A 24,696-nucleotide genomic window follows, 5' to 3' on the forward strand; every position below is an offset into this window, starting at 1 on the left:
ATATCATTCAATTTTATGGAGCTGGATTAAAGATAGGGTTCCTTAGCAATTTTTCATTTTAATTCACTGCTTCTACCATTCAACTACTGTGCCAAGCATCCAGGTGAAATCAATTTCCCTCTGTCCCTTTGGGAAGAAGAAAATACCTCCACTTGGATCTTCCCGAGTGCACATGCAATATCGGGAAAGTCATTTGAGGTTACAACACCCCCTTTTGGTGGGATGGCATACAGCTCTAACTCTCTTGCAAGAAATACTTTATTGCTAATTTATTTGACATACTAGTACATGTTTTTAAACAAAACATATTAATTCAGCAAGTATCTCAGCTATTACATATATTTGTCATCTTGTCAAAATATAGTTAAAAAGATGTTTTACTACAACTTTATACTCCCTCTAACACCTTCTGTAATTTCACTTTCAGCCAAAGCAGGCCAGTTGCCTTTATTCTAATCCCATTGCATAGCAGGACACTATAATTCAAATCTACAACAAACAGGAGCAGACAGCATCCACTCTTTCTGAACCCACCGATAAACCAAAAACTTTATTCACCACAAGAAAGAAAACTAGAAATCTAACTATCAAAGAGACCTCTTTACAAATTCAACTCCGAGTCACACCATGGACCAAGCAAAGTTCTTGAAAATGTAGATGACCTCTTGAAAATGGAAGCCACCTATGGGTTCAACTCACATGATCTTTGAAGTACTGACATCGTTCACGATATGCTCTTCTTGCTTTCCACATTCTTATCATTGACTGGATCTATAGAAACAGTACACATGGGTTGTAGAATTTTTCTTAAAATGTTCGGGATGTAATAATTTTTTCTTTCCAATATTTTTATTAATTTACGTATAAGAATACAGAGTACAAGAAAAAAATATATCAATACATTATACTAAATCCCATATAAAGACTCCTTACCCTATATTCATACAGATTAATTAATTCATAACATTGAAATATATTAACTTTATTATATTAAAAAATCTAACCCACTACCAACACCAAAGCTGATTAGTAAAGGAAAAAAAATTTAGTCATCATCTGTGCTTTAACAGCAAATCAAAGGTTTTGAAAATAATTCAAAAAAGGTCCCCACAATGTTTGAAAGTCTTGGCTAGATTCAGAGATTTAACATTGAATCGTCTCTAAATTTAAACATGACATCACATCACGTAACCATTAGGCGTGAATAGGAGGGGCCGCATCTTTCCATTTAAACAAGAGCATCCTTCTGGCCATAAGAAAAATAAAAGTCAAAATGTGCAAGTCAGGTGACTCCAAAATAATATCCTTTCCTCCAACAATACCTGGATATTATCATTAACTGGGCTCTGTTTCTCAACTTCCTTATCAGCTGCAAGGCAATGGTTATTGGTAGCTATATAATTAATATGAAGATCTTATCATTCAAAACTCTTGTGACTCATAAAAGCTATCAGAATAAGGTTTATTATCACTGGGATATATCATGATAATTGCTGTTTTGCGGCAGCAGTACAGTTCAAAACTTTAAAAACTACAGATTATAACAAGAAATATAAAAAATAAATTAGTGCAAAGTAAGCACATAGTAGTGAGGTAACATAGATTCATAGACCATTCATAAATTAGATAGCAGAAGCAAAGAATCTGTTCCCAAAACATTCTTAAAGCTATAACATGAAATAAATACCTTGATAATAGCAGTAATATTATCTTGCATGACCCTTAACCTGTTCTTGTAAGATTTCCTCTGTTTATATCCTTTCCAAGATGACTATAAAAAAAATGAAGTGTAGAGACAATTAAAGCAAATTTTCCTAGAACTTGAACACCATTTCCCACATTTACTGTATATACAAGCCTCACTATTACTGCAGCATAAATACTTGAAGGAAATTTCACAAACTTCACAACAATATTTACTGAGTGATAATATTCAAATGAGGCATTATGTGAAAATGAAAATAAATTAACATATCCATATGAATAGAACACAATTATCAATGAAGGAATTCACTTTCAAAATATTAAATATGTTTAAATTTTTTTTAACGCTGGGTTAGCAATCCTGTTGCCAGAGAAACACAGTTAATAAGCATCTGGTCACTCAAAGCATTCAACATGGGTGAATGGTGAAATAAAATAAATTTACAGTAATACATTCTCTCGTGTTCATTTATAAATATTTAATTTCCACACACACCTGTATCCGGATGGTTGAAGGTTCCTGTTTGTGGAGGTAGTTCTTTCGTTCAGTATAAGCTTTCCTTACAAGGTAGCCTCTTGCATGTGCCTGCAGCCGGATGACTTGGCCCTCATTAGCAAGCCATAGTTGCTCACGGTGATAGGCTGTCGTTATTTGGTCAGTAATATCCTGATAAATAACCAAAAGCACCAAGAATCAGAAAAATCAGTCAACAATACAAATGATTCATTTCGATGCAAGAAATCTGTAAAAGTCACTTGGGCATCACTTCATGCGTGATGAAAAACAGCTGGAAGCAAATTGGCAGAGCGTGACATTTGACACCAGCTATTGGTTCCATGCATTCCTCGATCCCGATTGTGTTTGGCAAAAATTGGAGCCAAAGCTGAGCATGTTAAATAAATGCTCTGGAGCTTGAGCTCTAAATTGGAAGCAGGTGGCTGCATTAATTTGGATGTAAAGCAGTTTAAAAAAAAATGGAGATTGAAGGGAAGAGTGAACCTGCAACAGTTTAACTAGGTGTGTGAACCCTTAGGCGATCATGCAGTGACAGCAAGGTACAGCTAGTCTCATTCAGTTATTGTGCTTCAGACATTTTCATCAGAAACCAGATATATAACTCTCACATATTCCTATTAGCCCCTCAGCGGCTACTTTATTAGGTACAGGAGTGGAACCCAGTGTGGTCTTTTGTTGCTCTAGTCCATTCACCTCAAGGTTAAGTACGTTGTGTGTTCAGAGATGCCTTTCTGTGGGTCACCGTTATAACACAGATATTTGAATTACTGTCACCTTCCTGTCAGCTTGAACCAGTCTGGCCATTGGCCTCTGACCTCTCTCATTAACAAGGTGTTTTCACTACAGAACTGCCACTCACTAGATGTTTTTTTTGCACCATTTTCTGTAAACTCTAGAGTAATGGTTCCTAGCATGTGGTCCACGGACCTCTTGGTTAATGGTAAAGCTCTATGGCATAAAAAAGGCTGGGAACTCCTGCTCCAGGGACTGTCGTGCAGGAAAATCCCACAAGATCAGCATTTTCTGAGATACTCAAACCACCCCATCTGGCACCAACAACCATTCCACAGTCCAGGTCATTTAGATCACATTTTTCCCCTTTCTAATGTTTGATCTGAACAACAACTGACCATGTCTGCATGCTTTTATGCATTGAGTTGCTGCCACATGATTGGCGGATTAGATATTTGCATTAATGAGCAGGTGTACAGGTGTACCTAATAAAGTGGCCACTGAGTGTAGATGTACTTAGATAATAAATTTACTTTGAACTTTGATTTAAAATCAGTGGGGAATGATCTAAAAGGGAACTGAGAGGCATCCCTCCCCCCCCACACACACAAACGAGATGGGTATATGGCATGAGCTGCTGGAGGATGTGGTAGAGGCAGCACCAATTCTGACATTTAAGACATTTGGATAGGTATATGGATAAGACAGGTTTAGGAGGCAAGAGCTATTAGCTCAGTTAGGCAGCCTGATAGGCATGAATGAGTTGAGCCAAAGGGCCCTATGTAATTGGATGATTCTGGGATAAATGTCGGGCAAGTCATTTGAACAAAGACGTCAACGGCTTATAGAATCACGGAATCATACAACTCCTCTAAACCTTCTACCTTTCACCAAATGGCTCCAATCACCATCGCTTCAGGCATGTGACCATGGCTATCACAGCCAGAGGACATTTAACTGTGGCTTTGCAACTGTCCATACTAGGCTGAGTATATCGCAAACTCTACTGCAGCTATTCCTGAAAATTTCCCCCCCACTGTCTCAGCAAAGTAATTCATGATGTTCTAAACAGCATTGAATGTAAAAGCATTTACTTGCATGTGAAGGACAAATACTTACAACATTAAAAAATAGTAAACAAATATAGACAGACAAAGATGGATTCCTCATTGCACCAATACAAGTTTCTCTGTCACTGTGCTCGGTATGTAAATCTCATACTAATTTATAACAACATTATACTGTATACAAGCACCAGCTCCTATTGTAAAACACTATTGGAATTAGGCAACATCTTTGATGGCGGAATTAATATATCTGCTATAGAGTTCTTAGCAAAGGGTGATAGGCTTACCAACAATGGTCTGTGGTGCCACCAGCATTTTGTGCGTGTTGCTTGAATTTCCAGCATCTGCAGATTTCCTCGTGTCTGTGGTGCTGATAGTTCACCAGCAGTTCCAAAGGGAACCATTACCAGCCGGCAATTCCCACAGAATGCTCCTTTAGCAGAATCATCATTCAATTCTGTCGTGGAGCCCTATAGCACTGCAGGGGAAGCTTCACGAATTTTACATGTGGCTCTCCATACAGCTTTATGGCAAGGAGGACTGCCATCTGAATGACATCATCATTGCAGGGATGGAGCCAATCCCATGAAAAAGTATAAGTAAGCGTGCCATTTATTTCAATTATTGAATGTTTTAGTTCTAATGTCCTTCTAATTTCAAATGTTTAGAACATAGGTATTGCACTTTGGAAGGACAAACCAAGGTAGAACATACAAGGTAAATGGTAGGGCACTGAGGAGTGTAGTAGAACAGAGGGATCTGGGAATACAGATACAAAATTCCCTAAAAGTGACGTCACAGGTAGATAGGGTAGTAAAGAGAGCTTTTGGTACATTGGCCTTTATAAATCAAAGTATTGAGTATTAGAATGTTATGGTGAGGTTGTATAAGGCATTGGTGAGGCTGAATTTGGAGTATTGTGTGCAGTTTTGGTCACCGAATTACAGGAAGGATATTAATAAGGTTGTAGGAGCGCAGAGAAAGTTTACAAGGATGTTGCCAGGACTTGAGAAATTGAGTTACAGAGAAAGGTTGAATAGGTTAGGACTTTATTCCTTGGAGTGTAGAAGAATGAGGGGAGACTTGATGGAGGTATATAAAATTATGATGGGTATAGATAAAGTGAATGCAAGCAGGCTTTTTCCACTGAGGCTAGGGGAAAAAACCAGAGAACATGGGTTAAGGGTGAAGGGGGAGAAGTTTAAAGGGAACATTGGGGGGGGGGGCTTCTTCACGCAGAGAGTGGTGGGAGTGTGGAATGAGCTGCCAGATGAAGTGCTAAATGCAGGCTTGGACAGGTACATGGATGAGAGGTGTATGGAGGGATATGGTCCAGGTGCAGGTCAGTGGGACTAGGCAGAAAAATGGTTCGGCACAGCCAAGAAGGGCCAAAAGGCCTGTTTCTGTGCTGTAATGTTCTATGGTTCTAGAAATCTACAGCACATTACAGGCCCTTTGGCCCACAATGCAGGTTTTGAAAAATCACTTAAACTTTAAAATTATTCAATAATTTGAATGATTTTTTAAATATCTCTAACCATCAGTGAGAAAGCCTTCGTCAGGCTCAGTCTCCATGCTGCCCCATCAGGTATTGAGACAATCAGCTTACCACAGCTCTTCAGATCAGCAACAGGGCTGCTTAGGGACTGTGGGACAAATACAAATATCAAATTCTGACAATACCTGAATTTCTTCTCGACTAAGCTGGGTGTTGTTCTGTACAAAGTGCTCGGGTTTTTCCCATGTGCTTTCTGCTGTTTCCAGGTTGTGGTAATACTCATATTTGCCTTTTATCTTGTGCATTACCCAAAGACTTTCATTGGGTCCTGTACATGGAAGATACAAAAGACAATTTCACGTTACCAATCCTATTAAGCACTTCCTGATTAGTGAGGAGCTGTATCCATTTTGGTCTTAAAGATACAAGCCTAATGGGGTCAATAATGCATCCTAATTACTTCCTTTTACAATGCCCAAGAGCTTTTAGCTGCAATTATTTTGCTCATTAAACTCCACTCAAGTAAAGCTTTGAAAGGCTGGTCATGGCTAAAATTAACCCCTTCCTGAGCAAGGACCTCGACCTACTGCACTTTGCCGATCCCTGCAATAGGTCTACAAGCAGGTGCAGTCTCACTGGTTCCCCACTCTGCTTTGGAATATTTGCACAACCATTTAAGCACATGGCTGGCTACTGTTTATCTCAGCATTCAATATCATCATCCTGTCAGTACTAATCACCAACATTCAAAACCTGGGCCCCTTTACCTTCTACAAACGCATCTTTGACTTCCACGTTGGAAAACCGCAGCCTATGCAGATGGCTAACAACCAACACAGGCACACCGCAGGGATGCATCCTTAGTACACTGCTCTATTCTCCCTATACTTCGTGTAGCTAAGCTCCGAGCCAATGCCTCCTATCAATTCACTGATGGCACCAATGGTGTTGGTGGAATCTCAGCAGCAACAAGGAGGCATACGGGAGTGAGATAGATCAGCTGTTTGAATGGAGTCATAGCAACAATCTTGCACTTAATGTCAGCAAGACCAAGGAGTTGACTGTGTACTTCAAGGAGGGAAATTTGGAGAACATACACCAGTCTTCACTGAGGGATCAACAGTGGAAAGGGTGAATAGCTTCAAGGCCCTTGATCTTGGAGGATCTATCCTGGACTTAAGACACTGATGTCATCATGAAGAAGGCACAAGTGCAATTCTGCTTCATTAGGAGTCTGAGCCCCTTTGACGAATCAGTACATCGAACACACTTACAAAATTTCCATAGGTTGCATCACAGCCCGGCACGAAGACTCCAAGGTACAGGGTTGCAAGAGACGGGGTACCAGACTCAGCCAGCTCGGTCACGGACACAACACTCCTCACCACTTTAAGAGGTGATACCTCACAGCAGATACATCATTAACGACCTTCAGACATGTCCCCATCTCATTACTGTCATCAAGGAGGAGCTACAGGAGCCAGAGGACTCACACTCAACAATTCAGACAACACACACAAAACGCCGGTGGAACACAGCAGGCCAGGCAGCATCTATAAGGAGAAGCACTGTCCACGTCTCGGGCCGAGACCCTTTGTTAGGACTACCATTTCAGAACCAGCTTCTTCCACCCCGCCACCCCCCACCACCCCCAGCTGTCAGATTTCTGCTGGCTCATGAATGCTATCTCACTTTATTTACTTTTGTAATCTATAATAATTTATGTCTTTGCCTGTCCTATTGCTATTAAATGACAACTCTTTACATCATACAAGTACTGATAATAAACTGGCTTCTGATTCTGAGCTTGAACATAAATTTATAAATTAAACAGGAAAACAATGACTTATACATTAGATAGTGAGAAAACTTTCTCAAGAAATATACTGAATTTCTCTTTTTCCATTTAAAGATATTAGAATACAACGGTCTTGAGAATTAAACTTCCATGAGGTTTAAAAACTGTCAAACAAACCGTTGATATAGTCAAAACAGCAAATTTTATTTGTTTCTTTATAATTCGGTCAATTCAGTGGAGTCTCTCTGATAATAAATGGACTTTCTTTCCACCAATATTTCAAGTATCAAAAATCTGCTTCTACATTCAAGATCATATGTAATGAATGTATAAAGGTCCAAAATTCTGAAGGCTGTTGAAAAAGCAGTACCAGACATAGTTTGGAACAATATTTTAACTAAAGCAGCAGGGTAGTCCTCATGTTTAAGGAACCAGCCGAGGGGGGCAGATACAAGTGATCTATCTGCCAGCTCAGCACAGCTTTCAGGTCCGATTTCATCCCATTAAACCGATGGTGAAGATAAAATCTGTGGAGAAAGCTATCGAAATTCCCACTCTCACCTGGTAACAAGGTACGGAGCTGAGTTGTCTGCATTGTTAGTTGGATGTCCTGACCTGATTGGTTTTCTCTTGAGATACCAAACATCATATTGGCTGGAGTTCAGTTTATTTTCCCCTCAAGAAATCTGCTGCCACTGAGTAATGGCAGTCTGTTATACAGTAAAGACCTATGCCTCAGAATTAGACATTCTTCAGCAGTTCAGATTAAAGTTCAACTGCATTTCTCTCTTCACAACTGCTGCCAGATAGCACTCTGCTTTATACTAAATGATTTACCATCCACAATATTTTGTTATCTTACAGTGAAACTGGTTCTATCTTAAGCCATAGAACATCAAAACAAATCTTGGAATTTTGTCCACCATTCATGAAATGCAATTCCCAATTTTGGTCAAATCCTGAATAAAAAAAAATCATCCATAAAAGATAAATTTAGCTTTTGGGTTGACTGACATTATGTGGCCCTTCCGGCACAAAAATTGTACTGAAATCACTGAATAGAACTTCACTTGGACAGTTCAAGATATCCCAATATTCTATGCCAGCTAAGCTACCTTCCTCTTAGATTCCACAATTATAGATAATGTCAGGGGAAATTGCAGCAAATCATGTGTTTCATACCATCTCCAGACTTCTGCTTCTTTGCTTCAAAGAGCTTATTCTGATAGCTGTCTGAACATTCTGGTACAACCTCTCTTGCACTGATTTTTGAAGACTGTAGTGCAGCCAATGTTAGCTGTGGGTCACCCTTCTCAACCGCCGAGTTAATCTCAGATATCGCAGTGGCCACTAGAAGCAAAGAAAAGAGAAATGCATGAGCTCTCAAAATGAAGAAGAAAACATTTTTTCCCTAAGTCGGGATTTGCACATCAGAATTGATGATTCACTCATTCACAAGAGTTGGACTTCAATGTCCGGCATATTGCTCTCTACCTTTATAGTTTCAACCTTCCTTTTCATGTGCATTTATAACCTTGGCTCAGATGTTCAATAATGGTGAGAGAAATGGTTTTAGGCTTTTATGTGAAAAGGGCAACACTTTCAGTTCTGATATGACTGACAGAATTTTGTTGCTCCATGAAAGAGGCACCTCACTATCTATGCCACTATCCCACTGTAGTGTCTAACCAGTGAACTCAAATACAACACGCTCCACAATCCAAGTTGTCCTATGATAACATGTGAATGGTTGATAATAATCCTTCTAGTGAAAATTAAGTACTTTTCTTCCTTATTTTCCTCTCTTAATTCAAACTTTATTCCTCACTGTCATTTCATCAAGCTCACATTCTCAATTGCATTACCTTTACAATCTCTCTTCTGTTACTTTTACAATTAATCAATTTGTTTTTACAGGGAAGTATACAGTATTCTGCTGTTCAGCTGAGCTTTAAATTATTTCCCTAGCAGCAATATTACCAAAACGTAACGTCAGTATCTTGCCAAGAGAGAAAAAAAAATCCTAAATGAGCAAGGTAAGATTACCTTGCTACAGATACAATTGGAGATATGCTGCATGAAATGGTTGAATTCAGTACTTAGAAGAAAGAAGTTGAGGCAGTGTTCGTTCAGCATATATTAGGGATCATTACGTTCAAACTAGCAGTAGATGTAGAATTGAATGGGTCCCCTTGCAGAGTGAACAGAGGTACTGTAGTCATCTCAGCTACTGCCATTACTGAAGAGACCACATTGTGATTACTGAGTGATGTGCACCAAATTGCAAGCCAACTGCTGCATCACGTGGATTGTGAGAAGGACTCATGGGAAAGTGTGAAAGGGCACTTTCCTATTGAACAATGGTGAAGATGCAGGAGTGGAGAGTGAGCCATCAGAGCAGATACAGCAGAGAGAACAGGTAACAGTTCTTACAGAAATAATAGGAGGTGATGTAGTGGAGACTGCTGTAGTTGTAATTATGTATGTATTGGGATTCATCACTTTTGGATACGTGCCCTTCTTTCAAGAGGTCCAAGTTAAATTCTCCTCAGAGGAAGCAGAAACCTTGGAGTTCATCTCAGGCCAATCGTTACAAACTGGAGTTCAGTTCAACACAGGAGTAGAGCACTAAATTTAGCTTCAACTCTACTCCTCTCAACTGACAGCAATGCCTAAATAATAAAATATTCAGTGGTTTATAAGGAGCTCTAAGTCAACAAAAATTTGCAAAGCTTCAACCCTCCCATCAGGTCAATACAGTGACAGGTCAAAAACCCAGCCATTACCTGGCAAACTGAAAAACACTCAAACAACATGGCTTAAATAAGACTTTTAGTCAACAGAACAATTCTGACTTGTGGTGTGACCCCTGTTCTTCTACAGAAATTGCAAAGACGCGCTCAACATCCACCTGGACTTGAACATTTCACCTCATCCAAAGGCTGGAAGCATTTTTTTTCAATGCTACAACACAATTAATTTAAACTCCTGTCATGGGCAAGTGTACCGATAGAACAAAACCAATTTATAAATTACACCAACACAGTCACGGGCCACAAGCCAGTCATTATAAAAGCACATGTTCACTACCCAAAGGATGCAAAACCTGAAGAACACCATGTATCCTACTCTTGCAAATCAGATTCACAGAACATTTCTCTTTCTATTCAGTGAGAAATGTGTGAACAGCAAGAAAGTAAATAGAACGATCTCTTCTTTTAAATCCTGTCCAGTCTGCTGGCGATGGGAATTAATCCTGGTGAATGTTTTCTTTCAACTCAGTGAATTTTACCCATCCCTCAGGAGAACAGCAATTTCTTGAGAGATAAAGACAGAAAAGCCACAAGCACTCACTCAGATAATGATGAAATGACTAAAAGTCTTCAACCTGAAATATGAACTCTGTTTTCTTTCCAGTAAGTCTGCCTGACCTATTGAGTTTTTGCAGCATTTTCAGTTTATATTTCAGATTTTCAGTATCTCTAGCTTTTCCTTTAAATTTACAGATTCTGAGAAGATGTGGAAGAGCAAATTCCATTATTTGGCTTTGAACACCAGTCCCCTGCTTGGTACTTACTTCAGGCAAGAACTCATCACTGGCTGATTTTAGTGGGCGGAACTTTACATCCCAGATACCTACTGCAACATGGAAGTCAGCAAGGTACCAGAGGTCAATTTCATGTGCAGCTGAGCTGTTACTCTACTCCAGGATGCAACTGAATGCACTTCACATCTGGCCCCTCAGCTATTCTCCAGTCATAAGAGACTCACCTTGCACTGCCCATTTATTTAAATGAGGTCTCTGGTTTTCATTTCATAGAACAAGCACATGCTGTGTTTTAAATTAATCTAAATTTTTAGTTATTTACATTTATCGTTTTTTTATCTGTTACATTTTTCTCATCTGCTTTCATCTGCACCTGGCCAACATGAACACTTGGAAATAATGGGAAAGGACGCTGACTGCTGAACTTTACTGGGACTCTGACTCCGGAGCCTAGTTGCCTTCTGTTGTGCAGTCTACCTCAGAAAATGAATGAGTCAGTGATGCCAGCGGGATCTCACGAGCCATATGATGGAAGAAGGGTTAACCAGCTGGAGAGTGGGGGTGGGTGGCTATTGAAAGTGGATGGGATTCAACTGTGAGCTGGGCGGAGTGCGATCTGTTCCTTTACTAGATTTTTTTGTTGTTGAAAGTGAAAATTTGAAGTTCTCTCCCCACATCTCCAGGAACATCTGTTTCTACTCACAGGAATGGGCTTCCTCAGTGTCCTTGTTTGCAGAAAGGACTGCTTCCTGTAACTCATCTATACACAATGCTGCCGTGTCATCTTGAGATATCTTCAGTGTTGACATGTAAATTAAAAGAACAATGTTACAGTCCAAATACAACATGAAACCAGATAATACAGAAGCATTCTCCAATAAGCTCAAACAATATGGACAGGTTCAACTGTAGTTTAGATCAGCCAACATGTGACGAAGCAAAGAGAAACTCTTCAGATCCAGATTAAATCCTTTGTGCATTAGAATTCAAAATGATCATTACAAGGAAAATCTATACAGATTTCATAAACTTTACGAAAATCTTTAATGTCACCAAATTACCAAACATATATTATTGCAACTCTTGGATTCACAAATGTTTAAATATTAAGTTCTTCTGTTAATTGAAAACTTGTAAACAAAATAAAAAATAATTTGCAAATAAAAAACACAAAATGCTGGCAGAACTCAGCAGGCCAGACAGCATCTATGGGAGGAGGTAGTGACGACGTTTCGGGCTGAAACCCTTCATCAGGAGTGAAGTAACATGGGATGTTCGACAGGGGATAAGAAGTGGGGGGAGGGATGAAGTAGAGAGCTGGGAAGTGATAGGCTGAAGGGAAATGGGCTAGGGGGAAGGTGGAGAATTATGGGAAATAAAAGAGAAAGAAAGGTAGGGCTGGGGGGAGATTATAGTGAGGGGGGAAGAAGAGAGCGAAAGAGAACCAGACTAAAATATTAGATAGGGATGGGGGTAAGGGGGGGGGGGGGAGCACTGGTTTTGCATTTTAGCTGCATTCCAGAGCTCAGGAATAAGACTGGAAAATCTTCCAACAAATATATTGAAATTCTTTGAGAAAATAGCACACAGGATAGACAAAGGAGAGTCAGTGGATGTTGTTTACTTAGCTTTTCAGAGGCCTTGGACAAGGTGCCACAGATGCGACAGCTAACCAAGACAAGAGCCCATGGTATTACTGGAGAGATACAAGCATGGATAGAGAATTGACTGGATGGCAGAAGGCAAAGAGTGGAGGAAACAGGGGCCTTTACTGGTTGGATGCCGGTGATAGCAGTGTTCTGCAGCGGTTGGTGTTGGGACTGCTTCTTTTCACATTGTATGACAGCTTTGTGGCCAAGTTTGCAGATAATACAAAAATAGGCAGGTAGTGTTGAAGAAGCTAGAAGTGTGCAGAAGGACTGAAATAAATTAGGAGAACGGACAAAGATGTGACAGATGGATTATAGCTTAGGGAAGTGTATAATCACGTACTTCACCAGAAGGAATAAAGGCATACACTGTTTTCTAAATGGGGAGAACATTCAAAGTTCAGAGGTGCAAAGGGACTTGGGAGTCCTTGTGCATGATTCTATAAAGGTTAACTTGCAGGTCGAGTCAGTGGTAAGGAAGGCAAATGCAATATTAGGATTCATTTCGAGAGGACTAGAATACAACAGTGAGGATGTAATGCTGAGGCATCAGAAGACATCGACCAGCATGCACTTGGAGTATTATAAACTGATTTGGGCCCCTTTTTGAAGAAAGGATGTGTTGGCATTGGAGCGGGTTCAGAGGAGGTCCACAAGAATGATCCCAGGAATGAAAGGGTTAACATTTGAGGAGCGTTTTATGATTCTGGGCTTATATTCGCTGGAGCTTAGAGGAACTAGGGAGAATCTCATTGAAACCAATTGAATATTGAAAGGCCTAGATAGAGTGGACATGGAGAGCAAGTTTCCTATAGTTATGCGTCTAGGACCAGAAGGCACAGCCTCAGAATAGAAAGACGTCCCTTTACAATGAGGATGAGGAGGAATTTCTTTATCTAGACGTTGGTGAAGTTGTGGAATTCACTGCCACATTTGGCTGTGGAGGCCAAGCCATTGTGTAGACTTAAAGTGAAGGTTGATGGGTTCTTGATTAGTAAAGGTGGCAAAGGCTATGAGCAGGAGGCAGGAGAGAGACATTGAGAGGGATAATAAATCAGCCACGACAGTGGAGCAGACTCAATGGGTTGAATTGCCTAACCTTTCTCCTATGTCTTATGGACTAAAATATTATTGAATTAGAAGATGGTGGGTGATCTAATTGAGGATTCAAGGGTTACATGGCCCACTCCACCTCCAATTTCTTCTGCTCTTATTAAGCTACTGCATGATCAAAAAGAGAATGGAAATGGTAGTACTTTCAAATATTGAAAATATGCCAAACGGTAGCACAAAGTGAAGGATATCTAATGCAATTTGGAATTCTGCAATGATAAGACATTTATTGACCCAACCTCACATTAATATTTCGGATGGGCAACCAAGTTATTTAGTCAGAGTTAAGTGGAAACTTGCATATTTACAGATTGTAGGGTTATGGTATTAGTTTCTACAAGGTGGCACCATTAATTTCAACTTCCTCACTGTGGTAGAATTGCAAGCTCATTTGATTTTAATTTATATATTATATAAAGTGTATATCCTTGGAATACAAGAGGTATTAGTCACCTACACTCTGAATTAAACGGTCCATACACAAAATCAACACTATATGCATTTTGAAATTACTTCAGAGGTTCACTTTGTGACTCAATCCTTCCTATTGACCTCACAATATATTTTATCAAATCCATTCCCTATAAAAGCATTTTCACAAGCATCTCTAAATCTCTAAATGTCTGGCTCTCCCAGAAAATGGTGAGATGTGAAACTTAGCCACAGCGGTGCTGTTCTGCAGGTGATATTTGAAACCATATTCCGTAGACGTTTTGCAGAAGTGGTCTGAGAACAGAGTTATCATACTGCTGAAAAAATCTGACAGGTAAAATAACCTTACTTCTCCACGATTAAAAACGTGAAATAATGCACAAAATCCAGACCACGAGTTTCAGCTAACTAACGAAGAACATAAGAAACAGGAGGAGCAGCAGGCCATCTGGCCTGCTCTGCCATTTGATAAGATTATGGCTGATCTGGCCATGGACTTATCTCAACCTACCTGCCTTTTTCCCATAACCCTTAACGCCCCAACTATGCAAAAATCTATCCAACCTTGTCTTAAATATATTTACTGAGGTAGCCTCCACTGCTTCACTGGGCAGAGAATTCCTCAGATTCACCATCCTCTGGGAACAGCAGTTCCTCCTAATCTCCGTCCTAAATCTACTCCCCCGAACCATGAGGCTATGTCTCCTAGTTCTAGTCTCACCTACCAGTGGTAACAACTTTCCTGCCTCTTATCGATCCCTTTCATAATTTTATGTTTCTAAAAGATCTCCTCTCATTCTTCTGAATTCCAGCAAGAACTGTTCCAGGCAACTCAATCTCTCCTCATAGACTAACCCCCTCAACTCTGGAATCAACCTGGTGAACCTCCTCTGCACAGCCTCCAAAACCAGTATATCCTTCCTCAATTAAGGAGACCAGAACTGCACGTAGTACTCCAGGTGCGGCCTCACCAGTACCCTGTACAGTTGCAACATAACCTTCCTGTTCTTAAATTCAACCCCTCTAGCAATGAAAGCCAACATTCCATTTGCCTTCTTGATCGCCTGCTGCACCTGCAAACCAACCTTGTGTGATTCATACACAAGCACTCCCGAGTCCCTCTGCACAGCAGCATGCTGCAATTTTTCACCATTTCAGTAATAATCCGCTCTTTCATTTTCCCTTCCAAAGTGGATGATCTCGCATTTACCAACATTGTTCTCTATCTGCCAGACCCTTCCTTGCCCACTCGCTTAACCTATCTACATCTCTCTCTGTATCTTCTGCACAATTTGCTTTCCTACTCAATTTAGTATCATCAGCAAACTTAGATACACTACACTCGGCCCTCTGAAACACAAGTAATTGAAATCAAAACCACAATCAACTTGGCCACTGAATATTCATGCAGGAGCATGCCAAAGTCTCATTCTCAGCCCATTTACTTTGAGATGCTTCACCAATGTTCTTCCATCCCACAAGAGGAAGACAGCAACTTCCCCATGAGGTTCAACTACATTATTATTGGCTAATTTCTCATCAGTGCTCTGACAAGGAATTTAACTGGGCTGTATGTATAAATATTGTGGCTACAAAGGCAGATCAAAAGTTAAACATTCACTTGCCTCTTTACTGCCCAAAGCCTTTGCAACTGCAACAAGATTTAGTTAGGTATGCAATGGAATATTCTTCACTTGACCAACTATTATCTCTACTGACAGCTGCGAAAATGAAACCTCTACAAATGTATTCACCACACTAGATCAGTGGTCTCCAACCTCTGGGCCGTGAGGCACGCAGGGGTGCAGCGGTTGCCAGAACGCACCTGGCACATCTTTAAGAAAAAAAAGCTGAAATAAACAAGCTAATTAATTAGGTGCCACCCGGCATGTAAATGTCGGCCCAGATCAGAGGCGATTGCCGATTGCGTAGAGCAAGTGAAATCAGCAATCACCTCTGATCTGGGCCGACATTTACATGCCGGGCGGCACCTAATTAATTAGCTTGTCTATTTTGGCTTTTTTCTTAAAGACGTGCTGGGTGTGTTCTGGCTACCGCTGCACCCACTGCGTGCCTCGCGGCCCAGAGGTTGGGGACCACTGCACTGGGTGATGTTGCACTCCATGTTTGTTATGCTTTGAGTTGCTGCTACATGATTGGGCGATTATATATTTGCATTAATGAGGTGGTGTACAGGTGTGCCTAATAAAGTGGCCACAGAGTGTACTTGAGTATGCTTGTTTCTATTCCGTTTTATGAACATATAATATACATTACTAAGCTAACTTTGAACAGCCTGACTCCCTTTGAATCTGTTTGTGATTATACATTGAGAAAGGAGTGCACACAACTCTATTAAAATACATTAGGAAACAATTCTATTGATAGGGTTAGGGCAGAAATAATCTCAAAAATACCATTATATTGATAACTACATTGAAAGAGTTTCCGATGAATTATAATTACAATAAAGACCCAAGACTCACTTTGCTTTTCTCTTGCTTAGCGTCCCACAAGACATCTTGGTAATGCTGTGCAACTGAGGGTTTCACTTCCTGTAATTTGGCAGTTGGCATCAATAATGCTTCCAGTGTTTTACTGGGATCTTTATTAACTACTGCATCATTGATAAGGCCAGCTGCAATGATCCCTGTGAAGCGAAGATCAAAACAATATTGAATTTAGAGTTATTCACATGGGAATATTATGTTGGAAAGATTAACAGCTTCAATTCTGGCTAATTCACCATGCTTACAGAATACCAAATCACCCACTGCCCATGCATTCATGTCTGCCTGTGAAATTGGAAACCACATTCCATCAAGACGGGAAAAAATGGGAAAAATTTCGACCCTTAAGGTTTTAGTGAATCATCTTCATGGTCACCATTATGGACATCAGATTTTTTTTTTGAGCCACTGGATTTAAATTTTCGATGTGCCTTTGTACGATTAGAATTTATGTCTCTGGATTGAAATGACAAATATATATTTGTTTCTTTATAACTTAATCTCAAAACTACAGAAGTAAAAGCAAAAGTTCAGAATATAATGAGCAGCTAATAATTTTGTGCTGTTTATGTGACTGAATTCTTCGTTAATGATGCCATTTGCTATGTTAATTGCAATTTAATTGAATTTATAAATCTATGAATTCTTCACAATTCATTGTCTGAAATTAATATTTTGAAATTACAAAATATTTAAAAACAGTAGTAGTAACAGTGTTCACAGACTGACTTTTCATTTCCCTCTCTCACTTTCAGCTGAATCAATAAGCCTTTAGATTCAAATCCAGAAATATGTTTGTGGGGATGGTTTGCCCACTGGATAATGACGATACAGTAATGTAGTCACTGTAGTATTAACATACAGTTATGTTAATAACAAAAGGAACCTAAGTGAAACTAACTATTTTAATTCAGTCAGGAAATTGTAAACATCCAAATGGTTTTCACTTCGTCAATAATGAGTAAATACAGTACTATGTAAAAGTATATATAGCAAGTGTGCCTAAGACTTCAGCATAGTACTCCAGTAATTTTGTGTTGCACTGTACTGCCAAAACAAATCTAATTTCATGACATACGTGAATGATGATAAATCTGATTGTGATATTGGCCTCTATTATGGACAAAGTGGGAAGAGGGCAGGGAGAGAGGAGGGAGCGGGAAGCACCAGGGATACATTTTGTTATGATCAATAAACCAATTGTTTGGAATTAAATGACCCTGCCTGGCATCTCAGAGCTGTGTATGTCTGCTCCTGTGCCACTCCCCACCCGTGTTCCTTCTCTATCCTCTCCCTCTTTATGTTTGTTTTACATATCTTTTGTAATAACACATACAAAATGCTGGAGGAACTCAGCAGGTCAGGCAGCATCTATTGAAAGGAATAAACAATTAACGTTTGGGCTGAGATCCTTCACCAGGACTTGCATAATGTACGCGTGTTAAAGTGAATAACAGTTTTAAATAATAAAACCATTTGCACTACCGTTTGTTTTGGTAAGCTCTGTTTAAAACTGTATGTAAGAAAATAATTCCAAAATTCTAAAAATTAAAGGAGTAATTTTTGTTTAGCTTCCTTTTCAAACTACATTGCAAGAAACTACGGAATGATCCTCTAGTGAGGCTGTAGGGCAGGGGTTCCAATGTTTTTTTATACCATTAACCAAGAGCTCCCTGGGCCCCAGGTTAGGAACCCCTATCTTAGGGGGAGCCGAGAAATATTGGGACTCATTAAAATTAGATAGAAGTAACTCACGTTCACTTTCTTCCTTAACTTGTGCATTGACTTCTTCAATACAGGCCTGAATGTCATTCCAGCTCAAGTACTGCTGTCCCTGGTCTGCAACTTGTGGCTTCAGGAGCACCAGCATGTCTACATACCTGAGGACAAGGAATGACAAGGATTCGTTAACATCACAATCCAGGAAACTGTTTTACTCTTTCAAGCTCACATCTTTAACTCTCAGCTGCGAAGGTTTGTGTACAAATCCAAACATGAGAAATATTGTCTACAGCGGAAACAACCCAGGAAGGATTTATATTATTTGATTGGAGTAGATGAACAGTTTTTTTTAGCTTTTTTTAGAAACACAAAATTTAAAGCAAGAGAACAATATTCAGATTTGGAAAAAAAAAATCAGAAACATAGTCCAAAGGCCTGTGAAGGTTCAAAGGGCTTGTTTCTCTGCTGTATCACTACAGTGAAGGTTAATTTCCCACAGACCCCTTGCTTAATGGCATTGGTCCATGGCATAAAAAAGGTTGGGAACCCCTGCCCTAGAGATTAATTTGCAGGTTGACTCAGTGGTGTATCAGAGAGTTCTTGATTGGTCAGGGCATGAAGAGATTTGGGGAGAAGACAGGAGTTTGGGGGTGAGAGGAAAATTGGTTCAGCCATGATGAAATGGCAGAGGAGACTGTTAAATCTTAGGGTCTTAGGGTGAAGAAGGCAAAGGCAACGTTAGTATTCATTTTGAGATGACTAGACTAGAAAAGCCAGGATGTAATGTTAAGGCTTTATAAGGCACTGGTCAGGCCTCACTGAGAATATTGTGAGCCCCTTATGCGCTGACATTGGAGCGGTCTCAGAGGAGGTTCATAAGAATAATTCTGGGAATGAAAGAGTTACCATATGAGAACCGACTGATGGCATCAAGCAGTTCATGATGACTGCAGAAAAATATTGCATCCCAGGGTAACTTTCTCCCCTTTCACCTGTGCTTTTAGACAGTCGATGTAATAGTTTAAAGCACTGAATAAAATAGGACTTTCAATGAGATCTGTATTTATCACTGTGCAGTGACATCACAGATCAGAAAATAAACAACTTTGATATTCTATACATGGAGCTGAACAAAGAATTCTCAAATATTTTTGAAGTAGTACTAATGTTAGTATTTTAAGTCAGAATAAGTATTAAAATGAAAAAAGTAAAGAAGCAGATGATAAAATAATGCAAGTCTTACAGAGTGTGGAAACAGGCCCTACAGCGCAATTCATACCTGCCGACCAAGATTCCCATCTAAGCACTTCCTATTCATCTACATTTGGCCCACATCTTTCCAAGCCTTTCCTATCCATACACCTGTCCAAGTGTCTTTGAAACATTATTAATGTACATTCCTCAACCATTTCCTTTGACAATGCATTCCACATACTGGACACTCTGTGGGTCAAAAAGTAGCACCTTAGTTTCTATTAAATCTCTTCCCCTACCACAAACCTACGCCCTCTACTTCTTAATTCCTGGGCCTTGGGAATAAGACTTTCATTAGAAACGAGATCAAAAGTAATTTCAGTGATAATTTGTCTCCACCTGTTTGTATCCTTTGCTTCCGCCCTCTTGCGTCCTTCACTATATCCTGTTACAATTGCTTCCCAGTTTGCTGACTATGCCCCTTTTATTCACCAAATATTTCTAATGGTATGCACATCGATTGACTGCATAATGAAGAATGGAAATTGTTGGAAATACCCAGCAGGCCAGCATCTTTGTAAAGAAAATTAGAAGTTTACGAAGATGGCATTTAATCAGGAAAATCTTGGTAAAATTTGTTTTAAGATGCAGAGAAGGTTGGGGTGGATTTGGGTAGTTAAGCGGAATAACTGGGAAATAATTGTGACAGGATATAGGAAAGGACCCAAGAGAGAGGAAACGAGGGATACAATTATCACTGAAATGACTTTTGATCAGGTTTCTAATGAAATAGTTAAACATTTTAACAGTTTCTCTTAATATATGCCAGATAGACAGAAAAATGCTTTTACTATGTTGTGTTTGCAGCATTCACACTTCTTTAAACAACATGTTCACTCTCATGCACCGTGCAGCACACACAGGATGCTGAAGGGTTCAGCAGGGAAGGCAGCAGCCGTGGAAATAAACAAACAGTTGCCATTTTGGACCGAGGCCCGTCAACAGAACCGTAAAGAAAGGGGGAAGATGCCAGAGTAAGATGGTGGGGAAGGGAATGGAGTGAGAAGGTCTGAGGTGACAGGTGGAAAAGGCAAAGGGCTGAAGAAATCTGATTGGAGAGAAGGAGAAAGGGAAAGAGGAGGTCACAGGCAGTTGAGGAGAAGAGTTAAGAGGCCAGAGAAGGAAATTAAAGGAGGAAGGAAGGGGAGGAGAACAAAATACCAGATGTTGATGTTCATGCCTCCAGGTTGGAGGCTGCCTAGATGGAATACGAGGTGTTGCTCCTCCAACCTGAGAGTGATCTCATCATGGGAGAGCGGAGGCCACGGGCTGACATGTTGGAATGGGAATGGGGATAGAAATTAGAATAGTTGGCTTTGGTGAATTTCCACTTTTTGCAGATAGAGCAGAGGTGTTGCTATGCACTTTCCGGCTAAGGCACAGTCTGGTGACAGTTATCTCGACGGAAGAAAGAAATCAAAAGTAATACCACACAAGGCATCAGCACTTCCAGCAGCTAGAAGAGTGACGTTGCTGTGCTAATCCAGCCCTGTGGCTCACTGCATTCACATCAAAATTGGACAAGAAAAATGCCTTCCAAGCACCACTACTCACAGAAGGCGTGATATTGTTATCAGAGTGGTCAGCAAACTAAGGAAAATGCTGTCAAGTTGAAAATGCAGCAGCACTTACGTTGGTTCTTGGACTGCATGAATCACCATCACAACGTTCCCCTATCACGTTCATTGGCCTAAATACTTCCTACTGCTTATAACCACAATTGGACCCAGCAGCTTTCACTTCCTCTAATTTACGCTTCATTTTAGGTTAAAGACGCAACTGTAGATTGCTGGGCACATATCACTTTATTTAACGAAACAGGGGGAAAGCACATCATCTTTCTTGTCCTCATGCACTGTGACATTCTCCTGATACAGTACTTTCTCACTTTCATTCAATTTTCTTCATACCTACAATGTTTCTATTAGATCCTTTCTTTCCTATCTGAGCAGCATCCATCCCAAAAATATGATGCTATGATTGTCCTTACCCACAATACTCTTGTTCTCGGTTTTTACTGGAACACTGACTTTTCAGACTTACTGTTGTAACCTCACTCTCACCCTACTCTGACCCATTTTCCTGATTCCCTCACCAATAATCTGTGGGATCACTCCAGTATCACCACATTGGGGACATTCCCCTCCCTCGCCCTCAGCCTCTTTGTGGCTTTACAAGCTTCATTTGTTGCCTTCCCAGTTTTGACAAAGGAACTTTAACTCTGCCTCTCTTCCCTCGGACGCAGCCTGACCTGCAGAGCATTTCCAGGTTTTATTTTAGATTTCTAGCATCTGCATTTTTAAAAAATTTTCACAGTTCTCTGATGTCAGGCTTCCTGTTAAAACCAGGTCAACTTCCTCCAAATTCTCGAAGTGAAGAAGAGGAACCACTCTGGCCTCCAAAACATTATGCCTTTCTGATGGACTCCATCCCTCTTCAGAGCTACTCACTCTGGCTGTCAAACACTTCAACAATGAATCAGAGTTCTGATGGCTTTTGGCCCCAGGTCTCGATGGTTTCAATTAGAGCTCTCCCTTGCTCTTTCATCAATTAAAAATGCATTAAACCACTCAATGCAAAAAAACAAATTACTATATAACACAAGCAGCAAGTTAGCAGCCTTCCTCTTGATGCTAAACATTACAGGCAACTGCGCATCACATATTCATGACATCACTCTCACAAACCAATGAAAGCATTTAGAGCAGATCTCAGGTGTGAAAGGTCAGCTTATTCCTGTAAACACACACAGTGCAGTCAGTGACACGACTCAACAGGTCCAGTCTATTCAAAAACTCTGCTCATCAATTTCTCGAACAACCCCTCCCTCACAGCTCCCCACCACCATTCTAAATATCTTAGCTCCAATCTTTACCACCAACATCTCTCACTGACTTACAATGTCAAAACATCACAGTTGAGATATTTATATCCATATCTCACTTAATTAAATATTCCTTCAGCCACATCTTCTACCTCACTCTGCTCCTTTCGGTTGCCCCCCTTCCCTTAGATCCTTTATTCACCATGGACCCAGATCACCTTCTGTGTTTAAAATAAAACACTTCCATGAGCATTTTCTTAACACTTCTTGCCACAACCATCCTTCTCCCTACCACTCGAGCCTCCTTTCCCCCCCTCCACTCCAGCTCCCTTTCAAGGGATGCTTTCCCAACTTTGAAGTGGAAGGTCAAACATCAGCATCAGCTATTTTTATCTCCATTCTATATGCAAGGGCACATTACGCCCAAGCTGTGCAGATTATTGCACACAGGCTGGAAGCAGCTGGCGCTGGAGACTCGGGAGGAAGCAATATGGCTCATAGATGAATAATCAGTCACGACAGATGAGATAACAGCGTAAACACAAAGGCAGCATTTTTCAGTCACACCATTTTGAAATGTTATTAGGGGAAAAGGAAATGTTATTTGAAGTCTTACCAAATGAGTATTTGGAATTTAAGAGCAAAGTTTAAACTGATCAACCAGAAATCAAAAGAATTTGCAAGCATCTAAACAGTTTGTGTAAATATATATGAACTGGGGAGAAAAGCAAGAAAATTTGATTTTTCAGTGCACTTAGATTCATTGCTCATAGTTATGGGAAAAGGAAGCAATTCTTAACAAATATTTGAACAGTGAAAATTGAGTACTCATATTTTTGTAGCCCAAAGTTTAAAAATATTTAGAACTGACACAGAAGTAACAGATATTCGATCGTAAATAATTTAAGTTATAGTAGCTAATCAAACTACTCTGGAAAAAGTTAGTGATATGACCAAATACCCCAGAAAGCGATAACATTAGATTATTGCCACACATACCAAAAATAATAGGCAGATCATGCTAAGAAGAGCACAAAATGGTAAAGAGGAAACTAAAATATAAAATATATCATTGCAGTTACAGAGAAAATGCAGTGCAAGTAAAGAAATAAAGTACAAGGACAACCACAATGAGGTAGATTGGGAGATCAAGAGTTTATCTTTAGCATACAGGATCCATTCAAAAGTTTAAAAGCAGGATAGAAGTTGTCCTTGTGTGAATATTGCAAACATGAACTAATTAAACTAATAATGGCAAGACAGTTTCTTTCTGAATACTCCCAAATCTATAATATATTTCAGTGCGTACAATATACTTGCAGCTCTGTTAGCAAATGCACAGAAATATTCAAATAAGTTAGGGTTAAGGTCAGCAATTCCAGGGGTCAGGAACTAGGGATAGGTTAGTGGCTGGAGATACTACCCGGAGGACTCGCGCATTTCCTACTCCCTTACAAATAACAGGTTACCTGGCAAATTGGTTACACCACTATATGAGATGTACAAAAAGTGAAATAAATTTGGGTTTTGTTATTAATGGTAGTAACATCCAAAAGTCCAGAAGATATGCTGGCCCAGCACCAAAATCCCAAGGGTGGTGTATTATTTGAGTTTTACCTTATCAGAGTTACATGGCAAGTAATTTTAAGATTTAATGTCGCTTTGTTGTGTTTGCTTCCAAGAAGAAGTGCCTTACACTCTACTTCCTTACACCTTGTTATTTTGCTTCCGGATCATTTATCACTGTGTGTGCAGTCACATTGAGCCACGTCTTCAATGTGAGACCACTGTGAACACAGCAGAGTCAGAAAAGAGCAGACAGACAATTATCCCTTGGAGTAACCTACCGCTGGGTGTTTGCATCTTGCAGGTTGCTAACTCCGATAGATGGGCTGGTGAGGTGCTGTATCACAGCCTGAATGTCATTCAGGTTCAGTGCATCATTCAGTTTAGCCACTGCCGATAACATCTCCACTGCAATAGCAAGCTCTTCGTGCATCAGCTTCCCCTGCAAAGTGGCCAACGGAAAAGTGATAATAGAAACAAAGACATGACTGGCAGCAAATTTCAGTATTAAGTCTGGCATTATTTTCTTTGAGATTTAATTATTTTGAAATCTGGAGCAAGCGGGAGTCCCTGCTTAAGGGGTCTGCAGGATTACAGTTTATGTGCTGCCCTTTCTTCTGAAGACATTCACTCTCATTTCACATCTGCACCAAGGTGGTAATGACGTCTGCAGTCACCGGAAGCGGAGAGCCTACTGAATCACCAGTGAACACGCAGTACCGATCTGATACTACTTAACACAATGAAACTGCGTGTGTTATGT

At 40.0% G+C, this 24,696-nt stretch overlaps 1 protein-coding gene across 1 annotated transcript in view; it reads right to left on the reverse strand.

The window, feature by feature from the left end:
- The window catches only part of iqgap2 (IQ motif containing GTPase activating protein 2), a 296,840-nt gene that overhangs the window by 97,087 nt on the left and 175,057 nt on the right, over positions 1–24,696 (reverse strand). The window contains 9 exon segments of the mRNA XM_073048258.1: positions 700–771; positions 1,688–1,771; positions 2,201–2,371; positions 5,704–5,846; positions 8,499–8,666; positions 11,567–11,657; positions 16,544–16,707; positions 18,323–18,447; positions 24,215–24,375. Coding sequence (XP_072904359.1) covers positions 700–771; positions 1,688–1,771; positions 2,201–2,371; positions 5,704–5,846; positions 8,499–8,666; positions 11,567–11,657; positions 16,544–16,707; positions 18,323–18,447; positions 24,215–24,375 — 1,179 coding nt within the window.

The sequence above is a fragment of the Hemitrygon akajei genome, chromosome 6 (genome assembly GCF_048418815.1).
Source record: "Hemitrygon akajei chromosome 6, sHemAka1.3, whole genome shotgun sequence".
Lineage (NCBI taxonomy): Eukaryota > Metazoa > Chordata > Chondrichthyes > Myliobatiformes > Dasyatidae > Hemitrygon > Hemitrygon akajei.